The sequence below is a fragment of the Miscanthus floridulus genome, chromosome 12, assembly GCF_019320115.1.
Source record: "Miscanthus floridulus cultivar M001 chromosome 12, ASM1932011v1, whole genome shotgun sequence".
NCBI classification, from domain to species: Eukaryota; Viridiplantae; Streptophyta; class Magnoliopsida; order Poales; family Poaceae; genus Miscanthus; species Miscanthus floridulus.
In genome coordinates this window covers 61821721-61847948 of record NC_089591.1, presented here as the reverse complement: position 1 = coordinate 61847948, position 26228 = coordinate 61821721, and the positions used below count along the sequence as shown (strand labels likewise).

The window sequence follows — 26228 nt, the reverse complement described above, 5'->3', positions numbered from 1 at the left end:
ACCGCTCGGACGAAGGCCTTGTTTAGCCGGCAAAATTTTTGACGAAATGGTACTGTAGTATTTTCGTTATTATTTGACAATTAGTATTTAATCATAGTCTAATTAGGTTTAAAAGATTCATTTTGTGAATTTCGTTTAAACTGTGTAATTAATTTTATTTTTTATTTATATTTAATGCTTTATACATGAAAATTTTTGCAAAATCAAGTGCTGCATGCTACGGCTACTGCGGCAACAAACATTGAAGCGTCGTGTCAGCACGCAGCTGCGCGGCGCGCCAGGTGCAATAAATGGGCCACCCAAACCCCGGGACGCGCTCTCAGTCTCAGCCTCTCTCACCGTGCTAGTTTCGCTTTGTAGAAGAGTGAGCTCGCCAGTTTGAGAGGATGGGCACCACCAAGGCGGCGGATGGCGCCGGCGCGCTGCTGGACCTTGGGGAGACTGTGCGCGAGCTGCGGGAGGCGTACGAGGGCGGGAGGACCCGGAGCGTGGCGTGGCGGCAGGCGCAGCTCCGGGGCCTCCTCCGGCTCCTCCAGGAGAAGGAGGCGGAGGCGTTCCAGGCGCTCCGCACGGATCTCGGCAAGCACCACGCCGAGGCCTACAGGGACGAGGTCGCGCCCCCCCGTCGCCATTCAACCATCGCTTCTTCTTTTTTTTTCTGAGTGCGTTCGTGCGTGCGTGCCTTCGCTCTGTTTGATTTGTGTATCGACATTGTCTTGGGGTTTCTCTCGGTTTTGTCAGGTCGGGCTGCTCATCAAGTCCACCAACGGCGCGCTGCGGCAGCTCGGCAAATGGATGACGCCGGAGAAGGCAAGCCACGGCAAAATGCTTCAGAAATCAGAATAGACGATCGATCGGTCGAGCTCGAGCAGGGGTTGCTCTGGCCGGCCTGTTCTCTGCTGCTGACGCCTCTGTGCTGTGTCTGCGAACGCAGGTGTGGGTTCCGCTGATCGCTTTTCCGGCGACCGCGCAGGTGGTGCCGGAGCCGCTCGGGGTCGTCCTCGTCTTCTCCTGCTGGAACGTCCCCTTGGGTAACTATTAATCATATCTATCGGCCTCTTCTCTTCAGAGGAAAAATCGCAATCTTGCATTCATGTTAGTTAAACAGCTCCCTTGCACTCGAGATGTCACGGTTTAATTTCACCTAGTTCCGGCGTTCGGCGCACCTAGAAGATTCAGGCCCCGACACGTTGCAGATATATGACACTGTTCCAAGTGAACGAACAGTATTTTCCTGTCCGCTAATCAGCGAACGGTACTTTCGGCAATGCTTTTGGCGTAACGAACAGACCATAAACCAGGACTGCGCCCCGTTGGTTTGGCTGAAATTAGTTAAAAAAACAAGATAAAGTTGAATTATAGTGAAAGAAAAATATTTCTAAAAACAAATTAAAGCCGAACAGGGCCTACGTTTACTTATCACAGCGCCAGTCTGTACGTGTCCTAGGCACGTAGGGCTCCAATTACTTCTCTTTATTTTAGCACAGCGCCTGTCTGTACGTGTCCTAGGCACGTAGGGCTCCAATTACTTCTCTCCACTGTAGTGATGCTAGCTGCTGCTGCTGCTGTGCTGCATGCCTGCATCTACCTGTCCGGTTTTGTTTTGCTTCAGCTACGTTATTAATTGGTTTGGTGTTGGGTGGCGATCAACAGCCCGTTGGATTGGCTGATCCGTATGGTTACTGATTCACGAAGAAATATTACTAGATAGTTTTTGTGACAGAAAAATACTGTTTCAGTTGAAAATTTACAATCATTTACGACAAGCCACAGCCAAACGAAGCACTCTACTCGTTCCTAGTTCCTACTTGCGAGTTAAGATACCTCCAAGAGTGGTGCAACGCAACTGGTGCTAATAACGGAGCCTACTGACAGTGACTGATGCTACAAGACTGCAGTTTTAGCTCGGTTCGGCAGCTGTAGGGCTGATGTGTTGTGAGAGAAAAACACTGTTTTCATGGCTGAAAAGTAGCGCTGATTCTGACTGAAAAGTAGGGCTAAATCTGGCTGATAAGCCGAAGCACTCCAATCGGGCAATCATCACGTTCCTAAGGAGTTAAGATACCTCCGAGAGTGGTGCCCTGGTGCTACGCCCTGTTTGCTTGGCTTATAAGCCGTATTTTTTCAGCCAACGAACAGTATCTTTCTCTCACAACAAATCAGTCAACAGTACTTTTAGCCATGGCTTATCAGAGCACTAATCACTCGCCCTACTGACAGCTACTGATCGTGGAACAAAGACCCCATTAGCTTGATGCTTTAATTTCTGTCCTCCGATGGATCGCGTATGTTGACAGTGTTGGAATGTAATTGGGCTCGTGGGCCTGTTTACCATGACTCTCCACTTAGCCTATATATGTACACTGTACATATATAGGCTAAGTGGGGAGTCATGGTAAACAGGCCCACGAGCCCAATTACATTCCAACACTCCCCCGCAGTCGAAACTGGGAGCAACGCGAACGTTAAGACTGGACCTAAACTCCATGAAGACTGACGTCGGCAGACCTTTGGTGAAGATGTCGGCGTACTGGGACGTAGTGGGAACGTGCAGAACGCGGACTTCACCGAGGGCGACTCGCTCTCTGACGAAGTGCAAATCAATCTCAATATGCTTGGTTCGCTGATGCTGGACCGGGTTGGTGGAGAGATAGACGGCACTGACGTTATCACAATAGACCACAGTGGCGCGGCGAAGAGGATGGTGAAGCTCTTGCAGAAGTTGCCGCAACCAGCAAGCCTCAGCAACACCATTTGCCACAGCCCGATACTCCGCCTCAGCACTGGACCTGGACACTGTAGGCTGACGTTTAGACGACCAGGAGATGAGATTGTCCCCGAGGAACACCGCATAGCCAGACGTAGACTTGCGCGTGTCAGGACATCCCGCCCAATCAGCATCTGTGTAGACAGTCAAATCAGCCGGTGAGGTCCGGTGAAGATGGAGACCGAGATCCAGAGTACCCTGAAGGTAGCGCAGAATGCACTTCATAGCGCCTAGGTGTGGCTCCCGAGGGTCATGCATGTAGAGACAGACCTGCTGAACAGCATATGCAATATCCGGACGAGTGAAAGTGAGATACTGAAGAGCACCAGCAATACTGCGATAGTGTGAAGGGTCGGCGACTGTGACACCATCGGCAGAGAGCTTGGCATGAGTATCCACAGGGGTGCTGCACGGCTTGCAGTTGAGCATACCAGCACGTTCCAGGATATCCAACATATACTGACGCTGCGAGAGAAACAAACTGTCATTCTGGCGCTGCACACTGACTCCAAGGAAGTGGTGGAGGGCTCCCATGTCTGTCATGGAGAATTCTTGGCGGAGAGCAGTGATGATCCGCTGAAGAAAACTCGCTGAGGAAGCAGTCAGAACAATATCATCAACATATAAGAGCAGGAATGCCACATCGGAGCCTTGGCAGTAAATAAACAGTGAAGTGTCGGATTTAGCTTCAGTGAAACCAAGAGAGGTGATATGAGAGGCAAACCGAGTATGCCAGGCCCGTGGAGCTTGCTTGAGCCCATAGAGAGACTTGTTCAGACGGCACACATAATCTGGTCTGGAGGAGTCAACAAACCCAGTCGGCTGAGCACAATATACTGTCTCGGTCAAGGTGCCATGTAGAAATGCATTCTTCACATCAAGTTGATGGATAGGCCATGAACGAGAGAGTGCCAGAGTGAGAACTGCCCGAATGGTTGCTGGCTTGACCATAGGACTGAAGGTTTCATCATAGTCAATGCCTGGACGCTGTGTAAAACCGCGAAGCACCCACCGAGCTTTGTAGCGGTCAAGCGAGCCATCTGACTTGAGCTTATGACGGAACACCCACTTGCCGGTAACAAGATTGACTCCAGGAGGTCGGGGCACCAGAGTCCAGGTGTTGTTGTCCTGCAAAGCATCAAACTCCACCTGCATGGCAAGGCGCCAGGCAGGGTCAGCCAGAGCGGTGCGGACGGATGTGGGCACCGGAGAAAGTGTCGCTGCGTGGAGGTTCAGACGGTCGACGGGGTGGCGGACGCCATCCTTGCCACGTGTGCGCATGCCATGCGCATTGACGACGGGCGTGGTCGGCTGAGGCGCTGTGGCGGTGGTGCGACCGGTGGGACGTCCGGCGGCGCTGGCAGCAACCTGGGACGAAGTGTCCGCAGGGGCAGCAGCACCGGAGGGTCCCGAGGCGTCGGTCGCGGGGGCCGCCCGTGGCCAGGTGGTGGGGCGGGGTGGAGTCGGAAGTGCCGCCCGCGCCAAGGCTGGCAGCGCTGCCTGGGCTGTGGCCTGTAGCGCCGCCCTGGCTGTAGCCGGTAGTGCCGCCTGCACCGTGGCCGGCAGTGCCGGGAGTGCTCCCCGGGGCGGCATCCATGCCGCCAGGAAGTCGTGTACCTGCAAGCACAGCTCTTGACCCAATGGGCAAAGAGGAATCATCAGCAGCATCCAAGAACTCAAGTGTGGTGGGATCCTGGGGCGAAGTAGACATATCGGCAAAAGGGAACACCGTCTCGTCGAATGTGACATGACGGGAGACGATGATCCGGTTAGAGTGGAGGTCAAGACACCGATAGCCCTTGTGTTCGGAAGAATACCCCAGGAACACGCACAGAGAGGAGCGAGGAGAAAGTTTATGTGGAGCTGTGGATGATAAATTAGGGTAGCAAGCACAGCCGAAGACACGAAGATGATCGTAGGAGGGCTGCGTGCCGTATAGAGCAAAGTGAGGAGTGCGGCCGTCTAAGGTTTTTGTGGGGTGACGATTGAGAAGGTAGGTGGCGGTGTGTAAAGAGTCAGCCCAATAAACCGGAGGAAGATTAGCCTGGAATAAAATGGAGCGCACAATATTATTAATGGTGCGAAGAGTACGCTCAGCCCGCCCATTTTGCTGTGAGGTGTATGGGCAGGACATACGAAGAACGACGCCATGAGTGAGGAAGAACGTGCGGGCCGAAGAATGATCAAATTCGCGGCCGTTGTCGCACTGGACTGCCTTGATGGAGGAATCGAACTGTGTGCGCACAAACGAGAAAAAGTGAGTAAGAACACCGAAGGTGTCAGACTTGAGGCGTAAAGGGAACGTCCATGTGTAGTGTGTGCAATCATCCAAAATAACAAGATAGTATTTGTAACCAGACACACTAACCACTGGGGATGTCCAAAGATCACAATGTATTAAATCAAATGGGTTTGGCGCACGGGAGTTTGACAAGCTAAAGGGAAGGCGCACGTGGCGGCCGAGCTGACAAGCATGGCAAACATGACTATCATGGCGCTTATTACATGAAATAGCATTGTAACTAATAAGCTTGGACAGAGCCTCATGACCGACATGACCGAGACGACGGTGCCATAGGGTGGTGGAGGATGCAGCAGCAGTGAGGGCGGTGGTGCTGGGTGGCGCTGGCGGGAAGAACGGGTATAGATCACCCGTGCTATTGCACCTGGCGATCACGCTCCGTGTCTGAAGGTCCTTCACAGAAAGGCCGAAAGGATCAAACTCGATAGAACAATTATTATCGGTAGTAAAGCGACGAACGGAGATTAGATTCTTAATAATGTTTGGGGAAACTAAAACATTAGAAAGAACTAACGGACGACGCGATGTAGAAAAGGAGTGTGATCCAACGGAAGTAACAGGAAGTAAATCCCCGTTACCAACAATGATAGATGAAGGATGCGATGACAAAGGAGGATGAGAGGTGGAAAGTATACCAGCGTTGTTGACCATGTGGGAGCCAGCACCCGAATCAGCATACCATTCGTCGGACCCGGGAGGAGTGAGCGTCATGGTGCTGAAGTTGCTGGAGAGGGTGGACGTGTCGAAGCTCCCCCCGTGCATGGGGTTCCACGTCTGCTGCTGCGATGGTGGCGGGGCATAGTGGGTCGGTTGCCCGTAGCCGTATCCGACGCCGAACCCTGGAGGGGCGCCGAAGTTGTAGCCCTGCGGCGGCTGGGGTACAGCCGTGAAGGCCGCCGGAGGGGGGCGGTAGGGCGCGCCGTGGGTGGGTGGGGGGTGCGGCCAAAACTGCACCGTGCCCGCCCACGGGTTGTAGAGCATCTGCGGCGGACGAGGCACACCGGAGGCATGCCGCCCTTGCTGGGACTGCTGCTGCTTGTTCCCGCCGCGGCCACGGCGCCGCCCGGAGCGCTGACCCTGGCCCTGGATACCCACCGGGCCACCGCCTTGGCCAGCAAGGGCAGGGTGACCGCCGGGGCCACGGCCATGAGGAGGTGGGGCAGCAGCGGAGGATGACGAGCCGGTGAGGAGAGCCGTGGGCGCAGGAGGCGGCGTGGTGGTAGACGTACCGCCGGTATCGCCGGCGATGTCGTTGAGGTCAATCTCCTCGAGCAGCAGAAGAGTGCGTGCCTCCGCGAAGGTAGGAAACGGCTGTCGCAGCTTGATGTTCGTCACCATGGGACGGAACTTGTCGCTGAGGCCGCGGAGGAGCGTGAGGACGAGGGTGCGTTCGCCAACCGGGTCGCCGAAGTCACGTAGAGCGGCGGCCATCGTCTCGAGCTTGCGGCAGAAGTCCGTGATCGACGATGACCCTTGCTTGACGGTGCGGAACTCCGCGGACAGCAGCAGGGCGCGCGACTCGCGCTGTCCGAGGAATTCGTCCTCGAGGTGCACCCAAGCGACGCGGGCGTTCGGCTCCTTCAACATCGTTGACTGCTGCAAGTCGGGGTGGATCGTGCCATAGATCCACGTGAGGACGGTGCAGTCCATCTGCACCCAAGCTGGCCGGTCGTCATTGACCACGTCCTTGAGAACGTGATCGGTGAGGGCATACTTGCCCAAGACGACGAGGAAGAGGGCACGCCAGCGGGTGTAGTTGTTGGAGGCGCGGTCGAGGATCACAGGGACGAGCACCTTGATGTTGAGGACGGCGATGGCGGCGGCGTGGACGTCGGCGTGGTCGGCCTCATACTTGTCGAGGGCGGCGGTGCGGGCGGCGGCGGCCTGCTCGCGCGCGACGCGCGCCTGACGCTCCTCCTCGGTCTCGGCCATGGAATTCAGACCCGGCGTCGGAGCTCCTCGGGTAGACGTACGAACGAGCTGGCCTCGATCTGGCTTGATGTAGATCACGTGCAGTTGTGCCTGGCGAAGATCCGTGCAGCAGCTTGGCGACGTAGACGTACAGGACGTAGACGTACAGCACGTAGCGGATCCCTGTCGAAGAAGTGCTGCTCGTCCTAGCGGCGGACGGATCGCGCGATGGAGACGCGCGTGCGGGAGTCCTCGCTGCTGTACGCGAGTCGCGTGGCGGTTCAGACCCCGCGAGCGATCGGAGTCCTCGCGTCTGCACACGGACGTAGCTCGCGCGATGACGGGGCCGACCGTGCGATGCGCTGCGGTGGCGGGATGGGATCGCGGCGCGCTGGCGAGGAGCAAGGGCGCGCGCGTCCGCAAGGGATATGGCCGGCGAGTGGTAGGCACCCAGCGACGGTGGTGAGCAGCCGGCCGGTCGACCGTGAGGATCGGCGGCGGCGCGATTTAGGGTTAGCGGAAGCGAGAGGCCGCGGAAGCGAACCGTCTCATGATACCATGAAAGAGTATGATTAGGGGAATACTCAATGTATTACTCAGGCATAGTCAGTGTACATATATAGGCTAAGTGGGGAGTCATGATAAACAGGCCCACGAGCCCAATTACATTCCAACAGACAGTACCTGGCGCTGTTGTAGGGCCGCTTCTCCTTTCTCCTTCCATCAGTGGCAAATGGGCCCAAACCATTATTTTCATCATCACCTAATGACTGCTCCCACCGTCCTAAAAAACAATATAATTCTAGAATTGTTCTAAATCCAAATATTTTAAGTTTGACCATATCTGTTGAAAAAAATTACCAATATTTATGATATCAGATAGGCACAGTATAAAAATATACTTCATAATGATCTAATTATACTTATTTGATATTATAATTGTTAAGCTTTTTATTGAGATGGTTTGAATTAGTTTGCATTGTTTTTGGAACGAAGATTGGAGGGAGTAGAAAAAACTAAACCAGTGCCTACTGGCTATAGATGTAACACATCTACCAACAAAATCCATTACATTAGATCTTCCTAGTTACCCTTTGTCGGGGCCCTTTGAAATCTTCCAGCCATGTTTTGACTCGATCCATTTGTTCCCCCAACCCTCCGACCATCAGCAACCTTGAGTAGGACACACCAATACACCATCTGAAATCTGTCCACAAATATAAGGAGTTATGAGTACTGACTTTTTAATTGCATAATTCAGGAGCAGAACACCCTTTAATTGTGCCAATCAGGAGGTAGTCGCTCTTTAATTGCAACAATCAGAAGCTATTCCTTTAGCTTTAATGAGGGACAATAGCCTACTCCCTCCGTCCTGAAATATAAAGATCAAGAGTTCAAAATTTGTACCAAATTATAAGGAAATTCTAGCTCTAGGTGAACAAACACTACAAAAGACAACATTCAAATGCATACCTACCATTAATGTCTATCATCAACCCTAATATGATAATTAGGGAGGGTTATATATGTCATTTATCTTACCACATAATATGCCCTGAAATTTCTTGGATACCTTGTATTCCAAGACACAGGGAGTATTTTCTCATTTGACTTAAATTGTCTTATAGATTCAAGAAGTCCTTTCATTTGTGGACGAAGGGAATACAACACTTGACTAAGTATTGCTAGTCGTTTAGGAAAGCAATGTTTTGCTTGAGTACAAAAAGAAAGAACAAAATGTTGCTAGTACAGAAAGAACAAATTTCACAAAAAGAAAGAATTTCAAATCATAGTGTGCAGCTAACAAAAAGAAAAAATGTTTTACTTGAGGAGAAAATTTGTTTCACAAAACCCATCAGGAAAAAAAAAGTCTGAATCCCACAATGAGTATGCTATAAGATAACTTTGAGTTGCATATGCAACATCCCGCTGGACGGACCTCAGTCCAGCAGTTGAGAAAACACAAACACTCGAGTTGTCCATGGGACACAAATTAGCCTATCACAGGCACACTCTGTGAGGATATAGTATAGTGATTGGAAGTCCTCACTTCATGTTTTCCTTCTCTTTCCCTAAAGCTATCAGAATTAATGATGCAATCTGATCGTTTGATGAAACTGCACCAAGAGATTTAACGATGTTTCTAGCAAATGGTTTTGCATACAGGTCAAACGACTCAAAACCACATGACATGACCTATTGACCTCTGATAATTCTGAAGCAAACTAAACTGAGAAGAACACTCCGATGGGAAAATGGTTGCAAGCATCACCAAGAGCCCGATAGATCGATACACTCTGATAATTCTGAAGCAAACTAAACCGATCAGGGCAGGGGCAACACAGTGAACAGCCTTTCATATGTTCTTTCAGAGGCTCCATGTGCCTTTCTGACTTGTGGGGGCAATACCCGTCCCGTCCTTCCAATCGGCTGTCTACTTTGAAGGTTTCAGGCTTTCAGCAGCACACCCTGAATGCGGTGGCATAAGACATCGATTCAGGCAATCAGGCGTTCAGCGGCCCACATGCTGAGCGAGAGCGCCAGAGAGTGGTTTCAATGCGCAGAGCTTGAACTGGTGTAAAATTACCGTGGCTGCTAATCTTATGCTAGCTAGCAAGATTAGTATAAAATTAGCAATTTAGCATGGTGGCCTGGTGAGGTTGGTTCCTTCTGTACAGGCGACTAGCCAATTTACCAGCTGTCCTGTCCAGCACTCCAGCTCCGGCCAGCTGAAATTGTCCAAAATATCGTCCTTGCAGTAACCACTCCAAGATTAGTAGGAGTTTGTACGTTCATCATTTTACCACTCCGCAGGCGTACTCGGTCGTAAATTGTTCGAGTACTGATTGTCGTCTGTGGTAGTAAGTGCTAGTACTGCCTACAACCAGCAATATCGCATTATGATAGCCATAGGCGCACAGTGTTGCAAGTACGGGACATAGATACGTACTCAGTCATGTCACGTGCGTTGGTTACGTTCCACACGCAGGCCTATCACTGGAGCCGCTGATCGGGGCGATAGCGGCCGGGAACGCCGTGGCCCTGAAGCCGTCGGAGCTCTCGCCGTGCACCTCCAGGTTCCTGGCCGACAACATCGGGAGGTACATGGACTCCTCCGCGGTGAAGGTCGTCCAGGGCGGCCCGGAGGTCGGGGAGCAGCTCATGGAACACCGCTGGGACAAGGTCCTCTTCACCGGTAAGCTACCCAAGTTTTTTACCCGATGTCCTGATGGTGGCAACCAAAGCGTTTCCGGAAGCACAAGTTCAGGGCGGTCACTTCAGCACACTGTCCATTGCCCCCACGTACAGGGAGCCCGCGCATCGCGCGCGCCGTGATGGCCGCGGCGTCCAGGCACCTGACGCCCGTCGCGCTGGAGCTGGGCGGCAAGTGCCCGTGCATCTTCGACGCCATGGGCAGTGCCCGGGTCCTGCAGATCTCGGTGAACCGCATCATCGCGGGCAAGTGGTCGTCCTGCGCCGGACAGGCCTGCATCGCCATCGACTACGTGCTCGTCGAGGAGCGCTTCGCGCCCATCCTGGTGCACTGCTGCCGCCTACTGTTTGATTAACTATGTATTAATTAACCCCCGGCTTGTCGCTGATCATGCTCCGAGAATGTTTGCAACTGACGTGGGTTTCTCGTCGTGCATGCCTTGTGTTTTCGCCCGCTCTGAAGATCAAGGTGCTCAAGTCGACGCTGAAGAGGTTCTTCCAGGAAACGGATCACATGGCACGGATCGTGAACAAGCGCCACTTCGAGAGGCTGAGTAACCTTCTGGAAGACAGATCCGTGGCACCGTCCGTCCTGCATGGCGGCTCCATGGATGCCAAGAACTTGTGAGTTTCTGAACATTCAGTGATTTGCCAACTGGCTTCCTGTGTGAAGACAGGGTCATTGTTCTGACAAAACTGTCCCAGGTACATTGAGCCCACGATACTGCTAAACCCACCGCTGGACTCCGCGATCATGACCGAGGAGATATTCGGCCCCCTGCTCCCGATCATCACGGTAAATTCGTGAAGCCTGTGGCAGGTGGCGCCTTTAATTTTGCTCCGGTGACCGGCTGGTGAACTGAGGCGCTGAGTACACACAGGTCAAGAAGATCGAGGACAGCATCGCCTTCGTGAAGGCCATGCCGAAGCCGCTCGCCATCTACGCGTTCACCCGGGACGCCGCGCTGCGGCGACGGATCGTGGACGAGACGTCGTCCGGGAGCGTCACCTTTAACGACGCGGTAGTACAGGTACTCCCTCCTACTAGGCGTAGCTGTAGCGTAGGCAGAAATTTATCACGTAGCTATGGTTGTTCTTCTGGTGGTTGACTTGGTGTTCTTCGCAGTACGCGATCGACGGGCTCCCGTTCGGCGGCGTCGGGCAGAGCGGGTTCGGGCAGTACCATGGGAAGTACTCGTTCGAGATGTTCAGCCACAAGAAGGCGGTCATGAAGCGGGGCTACCTCGTGGAGCTGACACTCAGGTACCCTCCGTGGGACGAGAGCAAGGTCACCCTGATGCGCTACCTCTACCGCTTCAACTACTTCGCGTTCGTTCTCTCCTTCCTCGGGCTCAGGAGATGAACTCTACTCCAGCATCAACGCAAGGATTGCACAGGGATTGGACCCAATAAACTGACAGTGGATGCAGGAATATAAGTCAATATAGACAATATGCAGTAGATGTGTTGCTTGTGAGGAGCAAGTATCATGCATGCCGCACTTAAAATAAAATGTGCTAACCTGCACCCTATCTATGATTGCCTAGCGAGACAAACAGTAAAATGCCTTTCAATCTTTAGCAGTAGTACATTTGTCGGAGACGATCTATCCTCTGCATAAAAGTATGTGCAAAGGAGCAAATGATTTGGACAAAGATGTCTCATTCCTTGGTTCAATGGACCTTTCCATGAAGTTTGCACGAATCCTAAAGCAAGCTGTTATTGTTTTAATTAATTTTGTAATGGGTAATGTATGGGCCCGACCCTAACTGTGCCAAACCAAATCCAGCCCTAGCCCAAAGCCCCAAACCGAGATGTGTGGATCTAGGCCACGACTCTGGTTTGGTTTGTTTCACGAGAAAATTATTTATATGGCCCTGTTTGCTTGTCTTATAATCTATATTTTTCAGCTTGTTTTTTTAATCGGAATAATATTTTTCTCTCACAATAAATCAGCCGGAACCGTTTTTGGCTTGTTCTTCAGCCAGAACCGTTTTTGGCTTGTTCTTCAGCGAACTAAGCCCTAGGAAACACCGAGCCTCCTCCATCGTGCTACATTGCGCGGACGACGGATGGCGGTGGCGCACCCAGCACGAACCTGCCTCTGCTTCCACCATGCCGCATTTCGTATCCTTTTCTCCTCTGCTGTCACGCCGCACGGTCGCAGCCCCCGTCGTCGCATCACACAAAAATGTATCATTTTCCCGTCCATGGTCGCCGGCGTTTCATCCCCGGTCATGATTAATCCCATTTTCACAATAACCATGTGTATCACTGGTTACCTTTCGATACACCAGGGATTATGCACAGGCTTATTTGTAACAATCACAAAATATGATTCATTTAGCAACTATTTCTTTCCATATTTCCGAATCACGTGTGGTAATTGTTCCTGGTTGTACGTTATGAAATCGATATCTGTGCACAAGTGAGAACAGAAACTCGTTGCGATTTTTTATCAGCTGATGAACTCTAAACGACTAAAGTTTAGTCACTAAACCTCTTTTAACAAAGCACGAAACCTTCACATTTAGTACGGCCTAATACAACGAAGCCCTAAGGTTAGAACTGTGTGGCATCAGGCTCAAGACTGAACTCTGCGTGCAGCTGATATTCATTGGAGCTCACATGAACAAATACTTTCGTTGATGTGGCTCAGTTTCGCCGCCGGATATTCTGGATGGAAATCGAGCCGCCAACACCCGTATGCTCAGCTCTCCAAACCCACGGCGTGAAGACGACCTGCGCACCCGCACATACCGCTAGCAGCGGGGATCTGCGCCCATCGCCCACGTACCTGCCGCTCCAGCCTCCGTCCTGTTTGCTCGCGCTGCACGCCGCCGTGCTCTCGATCAGAAGACGAAGAAGAAATATAGGAAGGTTTATGTAAAATACAAATATAAACAAAAGGGTACGGACCTATAATGAATCAATTAAAAAAGTTTAGGTACCCAAAAGTTAATGATATTTCCTCAAAAGTTATTGGACTCTAGTGCATTTTATACTACAATTACAAATACAAAGGCCCTGTTCGCTTTGCTGAAAAGTCATGGTTGAAAGTACTATTCATTAATTTATTGTGAGAGAAAAACACTGTTTATTCACTGAAATAGTACAACTCATAAGACAAGCGATCATGGCCTAAGTTATGCTTCTATAACATATTTTTAAGGGGTCATGATGTTTTCCATATCCTTAGTGTCTATTTTGGTTTCTGCATTTAAAGGTGAGTTCAAACAGTCGATCAAGATCAGTGTGGAGATGTATATGGCAGCTGTTTGAACATTAATTTGTTGAGCATTATGACGCAAATAAAGGTGAGTTCCTCTTTTTCCCAGTGAAGAATATTGAGAAACATTGGTTCCTGGCATTCTCCGGTAAACGGTAAACACTCTTATTATGCATTTGGCCGCAGCCAGCCCAAGGGAGAGGGCTGGTTTGGCGGCTGCCACCAACTGATGTGTGACACCAACATTGTGGAATGTGACCTTCTGCAGGTTGGTCTTTATATTCAGTAATTTATTTTTTCAGTTCTTGCCGCATGAATCAAAAGGCTTCCAAGATCAAATATATACTTCCGGTCAGGTGTTGATTGATTCAGTCATGTTTTGAGCTATTGATTGAATCAAAAGGCTTTCTAAGGGACTCGGATTACTCATGTATTGAACTGTTTATTGAGTCCATGGTCAGGACTATTTGATTCAGTCCATGGTTGTTGATTGATTAGATTACCCTTTGTCGGGGCCCTTTGAAATCTTCCAGCCATGTTTTGACTCGATCCATTTGTTCCCCCAACCCTCCGACCATCAGCAACCTTGAGTAGGACACACCAATACACCATCTGAAATCTGTCCACAAATATAAGGAGTTATGAGTACTGACTTTTTAATTGCATAATTCAGGAGCAGAACACCCTTTAATTGTGCCAATCAGGAGGTAGTCGCTCTTTAATTGCAACAATCAGAAGCTATTCCTTTAGCTTTAATGAGGGACAATAGCCTACTCCCTCCGTCCTGAAATATAAAGATCAAGAGTTCAAAATTTGTACCAAATTATAAGGAAATTCTAGCTCTAGGTGAACAAACACTACAAAAGACAACATTCAAATGCATACCTACCATTAATGTCTATCATCAACCCTAATATGATAATTAGGGAGGGTTATATATGTCATTTATCTTACCACATAATATGCCCTGAAATTTCTTGGATACCTTGTATTCCAAGACACAGGGAGTATTTTCTCATTTGACTTAAATTGTCTTATAGATTCAAGAAGTCCTTTCATTTGTGGACGAAGGGAATACAACACTTGACTAAGTATTGCTAGTCGTTTAGGAAAGCAATGTTTTGCTTGAGTACAAAAAGAAAGAACAAAATGTTGCTAGTACAGAAAGAACAAATTTCACAAAAAGAAAGAATTTCAAATCATAGTGTGCAGCTAACAAAAAGAAAAAATGTTTTACTTGAGGAGAAAATTTGTTTCACAAAACCCATCAGGAAAAAAAAAGTCTGAATCCCACAATGAGTATGCTATAAGATAACTTTGAGTTGCATATGCAACATCCCGCTGGACGGACCTCAGTCCAGCAGTTGAGAAAACACAAACACTCGAGTTGTCCATGGGACACAAATTAGCCTATCACAGGCACACTCTGTGAGGATATAGTATAGTGATTGGAAGTCCTCACTTCATGTTTTCCTTCTCTTTCCCTAAAGCTATCAGAATTAATGATGCAATCTGATCGTTTGATGAAACTGCACCAAGAGATTTAACGATGTTTCTAGCAAATGGTTTTGCATACAGGTCAAACGACTCAAAACCACATGACATGACCTATTGACCTCTGATAATTCTGAAGCAAACTAAACTGAGAAGAACACTCCGATGGGAAAATGGTTGCAAGCATCACCAAGAGCCCGATAGATCGATACACTCTGATAATTCTGAAGCAAACTAAACCGATCAGGGCAGGGGCAACACAGTGAACAGCCTTTCATATGTTCTTTCAGAGGCTCCATGTGCCTTTCTGACTTGTGGGGGCAATACCCGTCCCGTCCTTCCAATCGGCTGTCTACTTTGAAGGTTTCAGGCTTTCAGCAGCACACCCTGAATGCGGTGGCATAAGACATCGATTCAGGCAATCAGGCGTTCAGCGGCCCACATGCTGAGCGAGAGCGCCAGAGAGTGGTTTCAATGCGCAGAGCTTGAACTGGTGTAAAATTACCGTGGCTGCTAATCTTATGCTAGCTAGCAAGATTAGTATAAAATTAGCAATTTAGCATGGTGGCCTGGTGAGGTTGGTTCCTTCTGTACAGGCGACTAGCCAATTTACCAGCTGTCCTGTCCAGCACTCCAGCTCCGGCCAGCTGAAATTGTCCAAAATATCGTCCTTGCAGTAACCACTCCAAGATTAGTAGGAGTTTGTACGTTCATCATTTTACCACTCCGCAGGCGTACTCGGTCGTAAATTGTTCGAGTACTGATTGTCGTCTGTGGTAGTAAGTGCTAGTACTGCCTACAACCAGCAATATCGCATTATGATAGCCATAGGCGCACAGTGTTGCAAGTACGGGACATAGATACGTACTCAGTCATGTCACGTGCGTTGGTTACGTTCCACACGCAGGCCTATCACTGGAGCCGCTGATCGGGGCGATAGCGGCCGGGAACGCCGTGGCCCTGAAGCCGTCGGAGCTCTCGCCGTGCACCTCCAGGTTCCTGGCCGACAACATCGGGAGGTACATGGACTCCTCCGCGGTGAAGGTCGTCCAGGGCGGCCCGGAGGTCGGGGAGCAGCTCATGGAACACCGCTGGGACAAGGTCCTCTTCACCGGTAAGCTACCCAAGTTTTTTACCCGATGTCCTGATGGTGGCAACCAAAGCGTTTCCGGAAGCACAAGTTCAGGGCGGTCACTTCAGCACACTGTCCATTGCCCCCACGTACAGGGAGCCCGCGCATCGCGCGCGCCGTGATGGCCGCGGCGTCCAGGCACCTGACGCCCGTCGCGCTGGAGCTGGGCGGCAAGTGCCCGTGCATCTTCGACGCCATGGGCAGTGCCCGGGTCCTGCAGATCTCGGTGAACCGCATCATCGCGGGCAAGTGGTCGTCCTGCGCCGGACAGGCCTGCATCGCCATCGACTACGTGCTCGTCGAGGAGCGCTTCGCGCCCATCCTGGTGCACTGCTGCCGCCTACTGTTTGATTAACTATGTATTAATTAACCCCCGGCTTGTCGCTGATCATGCTCCGAGAATGTTTGCAACTGACGTGGGTTTCTCGTCGTGCATGCCTTGTGTTTTCGCCCGCTCTGAAGATCAAGGTGCTCAAGTCGACGCTGAAGAGGTTCTTCCAGGAAACGGATCACATGGCACGGATCGTGAACAAGCGCCACTTCGAGAGGCTGAGTAACCTTCTGGAAGACAGATCCGTGGCACCGTCCGTCCTGCATGGCGGCTCCATGGATGCCAAGAACTTGTGAGTTTCTGAACATTCAGTGATTTGCCAACTGGCTTCCTGTGTGAAGACAGGGTCATTGTTCTGACAAAACTGTCCCAGGTACATTGAGCCCACGATACTGCTAAACCCACCGCTGGACTCCGCGATCATGACCGAGGAGATATTCGGCCCCCTGCTCCCGATCATCACGGTAAATTCGTGAAGCCTGTGGCAGGTGGCGCCTTTAATTTTGCTCCGGTGACCGGCTGGTGAACTGAGGCGCTGAGTACACACAGGTCAAGAAGATCGAGGACAGCATCGCCTTCGTGAAGGCCATGCCGAAGCCGCTCGCCATCTACGCGTTCACCCGGGACGCCGCGCTGCGGCGACGGATCGTGGACGAGACGTCGTCCGGGAGCGTCACCTTTAACGACGCGGTAGTACAGGTACTCCCTCCTACTAGGCGTAGCTGTAGCGTAGGCAGAAATTTATCACGTAGCTATGGTTGTTCTTCTGGTGGTTGACTTGGTGTTCTTCGCAGTACGCGATCGACGGGCTCCCGTTCGGCGGCGTCGGGCAGAGCGGGTTCGGGCAGTACCATGGGAAGTACTCGTTCGAGATGTTCAGCCACAAGAAGGCGGTCATGAAGCGGGGCTACCTCGTGGAGCTGACACTCAGGTACCCTCCGTGGGACGAGAGCAAGGTCACCCTGATGCGCTACCTCTACCGCTTCAACTACTTCGCGTTCGTTCTCTCCTTCCTCGGGCTCAGGAGATGAACTCTACTCCAGCATCAACGCAAGGATTGCACAGGGATTGGACCCAATAAACTGACAGTGGATGCAGGAATATAAGTCAATATAGACAATATGCAGTAGATGTGTTGCTTGTGAGGAGCAAGTATCATGCATGCCGCACTTAAAATAAAATGTGCTAACCTGCACCCTATCTATGATTGCCTAGCGAGACAAACAGTAAAATGCCTTTCAATCTTTAGCAGTAGTACATTTGTCGGAGACGATCTATCCTCTGCATAAAAGTATGTGCAAAGGAGCAAATGATTTGGACAAAGATGTCTCATTCCTTGGTTCAATGGACCTTTCCATGAAGTTTGCACGAATCCTAAAGCAAGCTGTTATTGTTTTAATTAATTTTGTAATGGGTAATGTATGGGCCCGACCCTAACTGTGCCAAACCAAATCCAGCCCTAGCCCAAAGCCCCAAACCGAGATGTGTGGATCTAGGCCACGACTCTGGTTTGGTTTGTTTCACGAGAAAATTATTTATATGGCCCTGTTTGCTTGTCTTATAATCTATATTTTTCAGCTTGTTTTTTTTAATCGGAATAATATTTTTCTCTCACAATAAATCAGCCGGAACCGTTTTTGGCTTGTTCTTCAGCCAGAACCGTTTTTGGCTTGTTCTTCAGCGAACTAAGCCCTAGGAAACACCGAGCCTCCTCCATCGTGCTACATTGCGCGGACGACGGATGGCGGTGGCGCACCCAGCACGAACCTGCCTCTGCTTCCACCATGCCGCATTTCGTATCCTTTTCTCCTCTGCTGTCACGCCGCACGGTCGCAGCCCCCGTCGTCGCATCACACAAAAATGTATCATTTTCCCGTCCATGGTCGCCGGCGTTTCATCCCCGGTCATGATTAATCCCATTTTCACAATAACCATGTGTATCACTGGTTACCTTTCGATACACCAGGGATTATGCACAGGCTTATTTGTAACAATCACAAAATATGATTCATTTAGCAACTATTTCTTTCCATATTTCCGAATCACGTGTGGTAATTGTTCCTGGTTGTACGTTATGAAATCGATATCTGTGCACAAGTGAGAACAGAAACTCGTTGCGATTTTTTATCAGCTGATGAACTCTAAACGACTAAAGTTTAGTCACTAAACCTCTTTTAACAAAGCACGAAACCTTCACATTTAGTACGGCCTAATACAACGAAGCCCTAAGGTTAGAACTGTGTGGCATCAGGCTCAAGACTGAACTCTGCGTGCAGCTGATATTCATTGGAGCTCACATGAACAAATACTTTCGTTGATGTGGCTCAGTTTCGCCGCCGGATATTCTGGATGGAAATCGAGCCGCCAACACCCGTATGCTCAGCTCTCCAAACCCACGGCGTGAAGACGACCTGCGCACCCGCACATACCGCTAGCAGCGGGGATCTGCGCCCATCGCCCACGTACCTGCCGCTCCAGCCTCCGTCCTGTTTGCTCGCGCTGCACGCCGCCGTGCTCTCGATCAGAAGACGAAGAAGAAATATAGGAAGGTTTATGTAAAATACAAATATAAACAAAAGGGTACGGACCTATAATGAATCAATTAAAAAAGTTTAGGTACCCAAAAGTTAATGATATTTCCTCAAAAGTTATTGGACTCTAGTGCATTTTATACTACAATTACAAATACAAAGGCCCTGTTCGCTTTGCTGAAAAGTCATGGTTGAAAGTACTATTCATTAATTTATTGTGAGAGAAAAACACTGTTTATTCACTGAAATAGTACAACTCATAAGACAAGCGATCATGGCCTAAGTTATGCTTCTATAACATATTTTTAAGGGGTCATGATGTTTTCCATATCCTTAGTGTCTATTTTGGTTTCTGCATTTAAAGGTGAGTTCAAACAGTCGATCAAGATCAGTGTGGAGATGTATATGGCAGCTGTTTGAACATTAATTTGTTGAGCATTATGACGCAAATAAAGGTGAGTTCCTCTTTTTCCCAGTGAAGAATATTGAGAAACATTGGTTCCTGGCATTCTCCGGTAAACGGTAAACACTCTTATTATGCATTTGGCCGCAGCCAGCCCAAGGGAGAGGGCTGGTTTGGCGGCTGCCACCAACTGATGTGTGACACCAACATTGTGGAATGTGACCTTCTGCAGGTTGGTCTTTATATTCAGTAATTTATTTTTTCAGTTCTTGCCGCATGAATCAAAAGGCTTTCCAAGATCAAATATATACTTCCGGTCAGGTGTTGATTGATTCAGTCATGTTTTGAGCTATTGATTGAATCAAAAGGCTTTCTAAGGGACTCGGATTACTCATGTATTGAACTGTTTATTGAGTCCATGGTCAGGACTATTTGATTCAGTCCATGGTTGTTGATTGATTAGATCGAGTTTAGCTTTGCTTGATCTCGGATTCACATTAGGTGCAACTTGAGGCTGATGACTTGCAGTTAAATAATATGACCTTGTTGGTTCCTGTAGATTATGTACATCCTGAGGGCTCTCATCTTATTTTTTTCCTCATTAACAACAGCCATTAAGATTGTTTGATTCCATCTTACCATAGTTACACTGCATGCATCGTCAACCGAGCAGCAATCATCTGAAGCCACAGATAAATTCACTGTCAATAAAAAAATGTTCAGATTTTTATTCCGCTCAAAAAAAATCATATTTAAAATGCATGTGTATACAAATTTTCACGGGCTTTTTACATATTTACCATTATTACGATCGCCACTTACAGGAATCGCACTCTTAGAATGACGCTTACAAATTTAGCCATTTTAGTTCGCACTCTTTTTATTTTTTATCACTTTCGCCTATGTGGCACGCCAGCTCGTGCTGACACATTGACACCGGCACGGGAAATAACCCCGCTGCCCCCGGCCATCTTTCAATTAGACGCGCATGATGGCGGCGAACGAAATGGGGAGGGGCGATAGCTGGGACCAACTCACCGCTAGTCCGCTATAAAACCAGCCTGACTTCCTTCTTCCAAAACAAAAGGGAACTTCGTCGTCTTCCTCCTCGCTTCTGCCATTAGCAACTCGCAAACCCCCCAATCCCTGCTCTCCATGGCACCTACCTCGAGTTCATCCTGGGCGGACCTCCCGCCGGGCATCATATCCTCGATTGCCCGCCTTGTCCCGTGCGAATGGGAAAGCGTGCGCATGGCCGCCACCTGCCGCGCATGGCGTGCTAGGGTCCTCGCAGCTCCGCCCCCGCCGCCCGAGCTCCCAATGCTCCTACTCACGTCCAGCGACGTCACACACCTCGCCTGCATCCTCAGCGACGGCCAAACTCATCACCTGTGCAAGGACCGGGCCGGCATGCGCTACTTCGGCTCGTACGATGGCGCCTACCTCTTCCTCGCCATGAAACAGAACCAGCATCATCGACTTCTGAATCTCTAGACGTCGGAGATGCGTGCCCGGTACCTGGTGGACTCGCGCGACGAACTGCTGATGGTTGTAAGATACGCCCCAGATCCTGATTCGTCTACCTCGGCGTTCAAGGTGTTCAGCGTGGTTGGACCGCAGCAACCCGAGGACGACGGCAGCGGCGGCGCGGTTGGGTACCCCTACTCCTGGCGGAAGCTTGACACGCTAGGTGGCCGCATGCTGTTCGTGGGGCGAGGCTGCTCCAGATCCTACGAAACGGCGGACTACCCTGGGTTCGAGGATGGCGTCTACTTCTCAGACAATCGAAGCTTCTACAACGACGACACCATCTTCGGCGGCGTCAGTGAGAGGCTGTACTTCTGCAACGACAACGGCAAGTGGTCGGAAGGGCCGCCTTCCAATGTCACGCTCTTCTTCCCGGAGAACGGCCCTTCCAGCCACTCTTCTCCGACCTGGATACTCCCCAACCCCCCACCCATGAGCACGATCGGAGATCTTCCAGCACATGTTCTGTACGAGATCATCGGCCGCGTCCCGTGCGAGGTCGACCGCGCCAGGTTGCCCGAGGTCTGCCGCGCGCTTGGGAAGCTGGAGATGCCGCCACGCCTCCCGTGGCTTGTGCGCCCTGTCGCTGGCGGGCTAGAGCTCTCTTGCCTCCTCTGCGGCTTCGGAGCGAGCGACGCCACGAGGATCCACCACTGGCGCGTACCAGACGAGGTGCGCGGCGCGAGGTGCTTCGGCTCGTACGACGGCCGGTACATCTTCGTCGCCCACGGCGGTGCTCGAGGAAACATTCTGTTCAACCTGCGCACCGGCGAGCCACGCGTCCTCCCGGACTACGCCGTGATGCGACCATCTTCGAGGCTCTACGACAGCACGACCTATCCTGTGGTGATGGTCGCCACCACACTTTCATCAGAGCCGGAGCAGGACGGTTGCGTGGGCGCCGCCATCGTCTACGGTGCGCCCGGCGCGCCGAATCAACGCCGGCTGTGCTTCTGGAGGGATGGTGATTCTCACGCTGTTGACCCACATGTTTTGACGGCAAGATGCAAAAGGCCGAAGTGGAGGACATCATCCACTTCGATGGGGCCTTCTACCTTCTCACACCAGCTGAGTATGTGCACGAGATGAAGCCGGTGCTGCTTCCCAACGGAGAACTAAAGATTGAAGTGGGGCACACGTTCTACTTCGTGACCCCAAACCATTATGATCGCGAGGTCATTGGTCGGTACCTGGTGGAGTCCCGTGGCGAACTGCTCATGATCGTCAAGCTTTTAGATGCTGAATGATGGCCGGGGACAGCGGGGTCATTTCCCGTGCCGGTGCCAGCGTTTTAGCACGAGCTAGCGTGCCACATAGGCGAAAGTGGTAAAAATGAAAGGAGCGCGAACTAAAACGGTTAAATTTGTAAGCGTCATTCTAAGAGTGCGATTCCTGTAAGTGACCATCTTAAATACGTAAAAAGCCCAATTTTCACAAAGGAAAATTAGTCCAATCCTTAGGCTTTAAACTCTCATATACAATCTTCTTGTTTAGGACACAAGTTCGAAAGGGACGCCCCTTGCCTCGCGTGAGCGCCGCCCCCGTCCTCGTCGGCGCCGCCCCTCGCCTCGCCGGCTCGCCTCCCGCCTCTCCAGCGCGCAAGGCTGCCGACGCGAGGATGGATGCTTCGTGGTCGCCGTCCCGCTGAGAGCCTGCCTACGAGCTAGCGCCGGCGGCCACCCCGACCCCCGGCGGCCAACGCCGGAAGCCGCTGCTGGCTGCTCTGGCAGTGGCGCCCTCTCCCCTGCCTCAAGCAAATGTCTGCGAAGTCCGCGCTTGCCGCTTGCTGAAGCCAGAGTTGGTTCCTGCAAAGCTCGCACGCAAGCTGTTCGACGTTTTGCCGGAGTTCTGGCTGTCGGAGAGTGTGTTCGAAGCTGGGCGCGGCGGAGCTCCTGAGCGCCTCAGTCGCCGTGGCCCTCCTGGCTCTCCCTCCAACTCAATGGATTGTCGGGAAAGCTCCAACTACGGCTGCTCATCGCTCGGGCTGCCCCACCGACACTGAGCTGAGTGTCGTGCTGCTCCCGTCACGGCCTCTCACCGCCTGAGGCTGTTGTGGTCTCCGTCCAGAGTTCTCCAGATGTTGCTGCAGAGTCAGAATGGCTCCTCGTCTCTCCCGGTGCCCTCCCTTCCAGAAGCCCTACCAGGGCGTCGCTAAGTAAGCCCCATCCAGCATCTGATGGAGCTCCCAGGGCTCAATTTTCGCCCGGGCATTGGAGTCCAAGCCGCCATCGACCAGAGGTTTGGGCTTCCGGTCTCTCCAGCTGGCGTTTCTTCTGATGTTTTTTTTTTCTGGTCGCTTCCTTTGGTCGTTGAAAGTTTCGTCTTTGCCCTCTCTCGGTGGGTCTCCTCCTCCAAGTCACCATTGGAGGTGTTGCTCAGGATTTTTGTGTTCTCCGGCTTGGTCCTCGTGTGTTTCGCTTTTCGGTTTCTTCTAAAAGTGTGGACTTCCATATCTTCAAGTTGGTCAGCTTTGAATGTTCTAGCTATAAGATCTTTTTTCACCTTTGGGGCAACGGAGGCCCTTGTTGGGATCTTGAGGTTGCAGCTTTCAACAGAGAAGAAGATAATTCCTGGGTGTCAGCTAAAGGTCATCAGCAAAGGCCGAAGCACTTAAGTTATGCAGAGCAAACAGCCTTCCGATCAAGCAAAAGTTCGGTATTTTGGCATAATCAAACAGACTTCCCAGCAAACAATCGGTTTTTGATCGTCTGATTTTCCCAAAAGATGTTTGGGGTTCTTGTGCAGTCCCTCCTGACTGACATTTCCATGGCCAGGCGCAAAGTTCAGTTAGTAAGAACCTGGTCAACAGGGAGAAGACAGTCAACAGTGAGCACAGAAAGGCAGCCGACTCTTCTCTGATGGATTTGAATTTGAATTTAGGCCTTGGGACGAGTCAACCTCCCTCGGCTTTTCACCCTGCTCCGAATCTATCATGGACAGAAAGCTCCAGGATTTGCTCGCGTTGCCTCTCAAACAGTCTTCAAGGAGTGGCTGCAAATCCAAGATTAGATGTCACAAGTGCCTGCGTGAGGGACATATTGCAGCAAATTGCATTGGGCAACAACGCTTGGATAGAAACTTGTTGAGGATTAATCAGAGGAGTGAATGGAACATTAAAGGAAAAGTGCACCTTGAGCAGCCCAAATGGTTCTCCAATGCCGCGAGCGTGCCTCACTGCCTCTTGGGCCAAATGGTTCTCAAATGGTTCTTTTGCAGATTGGTGGAGCGCGGGCTTGGCATTGCAAACGACACCTCAGCTACCTGAGTCCAGGATCATATTATGGACTCTACCCTTTAAGCCTATGAATGATGGGCCCGATGCATTTGAGACCCACAGGGAAGAGAGTTCAACTCAGATTAATAGAGACACAGTACAAAGCGCCTATCCACTTTCATTACATGCTACCCCGCTCCATACAAGAACTAGCAGCGACGTTGAAGAAAGCTCCTTTCGTTTCAGTCCAATCCCTTTTGATTTTCTCGGATTGGGGCAGCAGGCAGATGAGGAACAGGCTGGACCAAATATGCTGCAACAAGGTCTGATTGGAGGGGCACCAGCTCAGGCAGTGGAGGGACAACAAAATAATGCTTGGCCCACATGGCTAAAAGAAATTCCTACACAGCAACAGGCACCTGAACAGAGTATCAACCTGAACCTAGCTCCACCTTCTTTGGAACAGGACCTCAGTGAACTCCCCATGGCTGAAGACTTACAGGAGGTCCTCATTCACCTTGTTATCCAAGAAAACCAAGTTGTCCCAACTCAGAATGAGGCAATAAGCATCAACCTCCAACCTTTAGCTTTGGAGCAGGACCTCAACGAAGAACCTGTAGAGGAAGATCCAATGGAGGTCATAGTCCATCTAGTGGGAGAACCAAACTGGCAACCAGATATTGAAGTGGAAGAACACTTATCACAGGAAGTTCATGTTCTGCAAAACCAGATGGAGCAGGAAATTCAGGCCCCCCTTATTCAGTCCTAAGAGCAACTAGCACCTCCTCTCAACCTGGCTGAACCAGTTAATTTCCTTCACAACGAAAGTCCAGAAGACCTACTAATGGATGTTGCTGAACTGGCGCTGGTACAACAGAAAGAGCAAATAGATAACCAACAGGATAATCTTCAGATTGGAATAACAATGACTCAGTTCAGCCATGTCAACAGCTCTATTTTTGCTGCAAAAGCATCTGACACTCCAATTTAGGAGAAGCACTTTTCCCCACAAAAAGGGAAAATGGTTATAGAGGTCCCACAGGACTAGGCTGCTTTCTTCTCAGCTATGTTGCTGTCTCCCTCTCACTTTTCCTGGGCAAAGGAATTCCTGAACAGTAACTTGGCTCAGCTCCTGAGAAAAGGCACAGAGGCTAACTCTTTCCATCCCAAAAACTCACAACTCTGACTCAGCTTTGGAATGCAACAAACTCAGCCTTTTGACCCCGTTGAGTGCTGAGGAGGAAGATCAGCTCCTGGAGGACACAAGCTCAGAATTTCCACCACCAACAAAAAGAAACAAGTGACGGAATGGTAAAGAATGTCTAGTGGAGACTGAAGTAAGGAGAAGCCCAAGAGTGAAGATAAGAAACAATGGTTTCAAAAACAACATCTACAATAAGAACTGTCTTGGTTGCTCTCAGTCCCCACCAATCATTTCAACAGACTTTCTGAAAAAGTTTGGTACAGAGATTTGTCAGATAGATCCCTTAGAGCTCACAGAAGAAAAACTGCAGCAGAAGAAGAAGCCAGGAGTAGTGGGAAAGAAACTTTCCAGAGATGCTAAAGGAAAGTCCAAGAAGCCAAATGAAGAAAATGAAGATAAAGCCTAAAGACTTCACGACTTTTTTTGTCCAGCAGGGTCGTTGCCTGCTTGTTGTTTTGTTCTCGGCTGCTTTCTTCTCATATATGTTGCCTGGTGTTACTGCTAGCCAGTACCCCGTCTGTCCTCTTTTCTGTTGTTCCGTGATCAATGGTTGAACACAAACTTTGGAAAGTGCTTTGTTGGAATGTCAGAGGACTGAATTTAACAAAAAGTGGAATTCAGTTAGAGATAAAATCAATGAAAGTGGTTGTGATATCCTTTGGCTTTTGTCAGAGAGTTCTGACCAGCAAATCTTGACAAATTCCTTTTCTTACCTTCAGAAGGTGCTTCAGGGGGCCTACTCATAGCCTGGAGGGGTCACAGTTTCAGTGGTGAACTCATTTTTCAGAATGAATATGCATTATCAGTTAAATTCACTTCCAAGCACAATGAAGATACATGGGTCCTGACATCTATTTATTCTCCCTACACGGCAGAAGGGAAAATAATTTTTCTTCTGTGGTTTAGCAGCATTCAGATGCCGGACACAGTTCAGTGGTTAATAGTGGGACATTTTAATCTCATAGGAAAA

At 50.3% G+C, this 26228-nt stretch overlaps 2 protein-coding genes and 1 pseudogene across 2 annotated transcripts; all 3 read left to right on the top strand.

Moving 5' to 3' along the window:
• The first annotated feature begins 322 nt into the window (after nucleotides 1-322).
• Nucleotides 323-11962, top strand: LOC136497409 (aldehyde dehydrogenase family 3 member F1-like). The gene is made up of 9 exons (XM_066493196.1): nucleotides 323-611; nucleotides 742-810; nucleotides 935-1031; nucleotides 9970-10176; nucleotides 10290-10519; nucleotides 10657-10817; nucleotides 10899-10989; nucleotides 11075-11224; nucleotides 11320-11962. Exons 1-9 carry the CDS (start codon nucleotides 387-389, stop codon nucleotides 11554-11556), a joined length of 1467 nt encoding a protein of 488 aa, XP_066349293.1. The 5' UTR covers nucleotides 323-386; the 3' UTR covers nucleotides 11557-11962.
• A 3852-nt stretch (nucleotides 11963-15814) lies between these two features.
• On the top strand, nucleotides 15815-17816 carry LOC136497237 (aldehyde dehydrogenase family 3 member F1-like). Its single transcript, XM_066493029.1, has 6 exons — nucleotides 15815-16030; nucleotides 16144-16373; nucleotides 16511-16671; nucleotides 16753-16843; nucleotides 16929-17078; nucleotides 17174-17816. The coding sequence occupies exons 1-6, from the start codon at nucleotides 15940-15942 to the stop codon at nucleotides 17408-17410; spliced, it is 960 nt and encodes a 319-aa protein (XP_066349126.1). The 5' UTR covers nucleotides 15815-15939; the 3' UTR covers nucleotides 17411-17816.
• Nucleotides 17817-20564: 2748 nt separating this feature from the next.
• LOC136495973 (uncharacterized) lies at nucleotides 20565-22087 on the top strand (annotated as a pseudogene).
• The last annotated feature ends 4141 nt before the right edge of the window (nucleotides 22088-26228 follow it).

What these genes read in the sequence shown, in the direction of transcription:
- LOC136497409 (XM_066493196.1), top strand. Translation starts at nt 387, where the DNA reads ATGGGCACCACCAAGGCGGCGGATGGCGCCGGCGCGCTGCTGGACCTT. An exon ending in GGACAAGGTCCTCTTCACCG is followed by an intron (nt 10,177 to 10,289) that starts GTAAGCTACCCA and finishes CCCCACGTACAG; the next exon opens with GGAGCCCGCGCATCGCGCGC. An exon ending in CCCTGCTCCCGATCATCACG is followed by an intron (nt 10,990 to 11,074) that starts GTAAATTCGTGA and finishes GAGTACACACAG; the next exon opens with GTCAAGAAGATCGAGGACAG.
- LOC136497237 (XM_066493029.1), top strand. Translation starts at nt 15,940, where the DNA reads ATGGACTCCTCCGCGGTGAAGGTCGTCCAGGGCGGCCCGGAGGTCGGG. An exon ending in AGCGCTTCGCGCCCATCCTG is followed by an intron (nt 16,374 to 16,510) that starts GTGCACTGCTGC and finishes CCCGCTCTGAAG; the next exon opens with ATCAAGGTGCTCAAGTCGAC. An exon ending in TTAACGACGCGGTAGTACAG is followed by an intron (nt 17,079 to 17,173) that starts GTACTCCCTCCT and finishes TGTTCTTCGCAG; the next exon opens with TACGCGATCGACGGGCTCCC.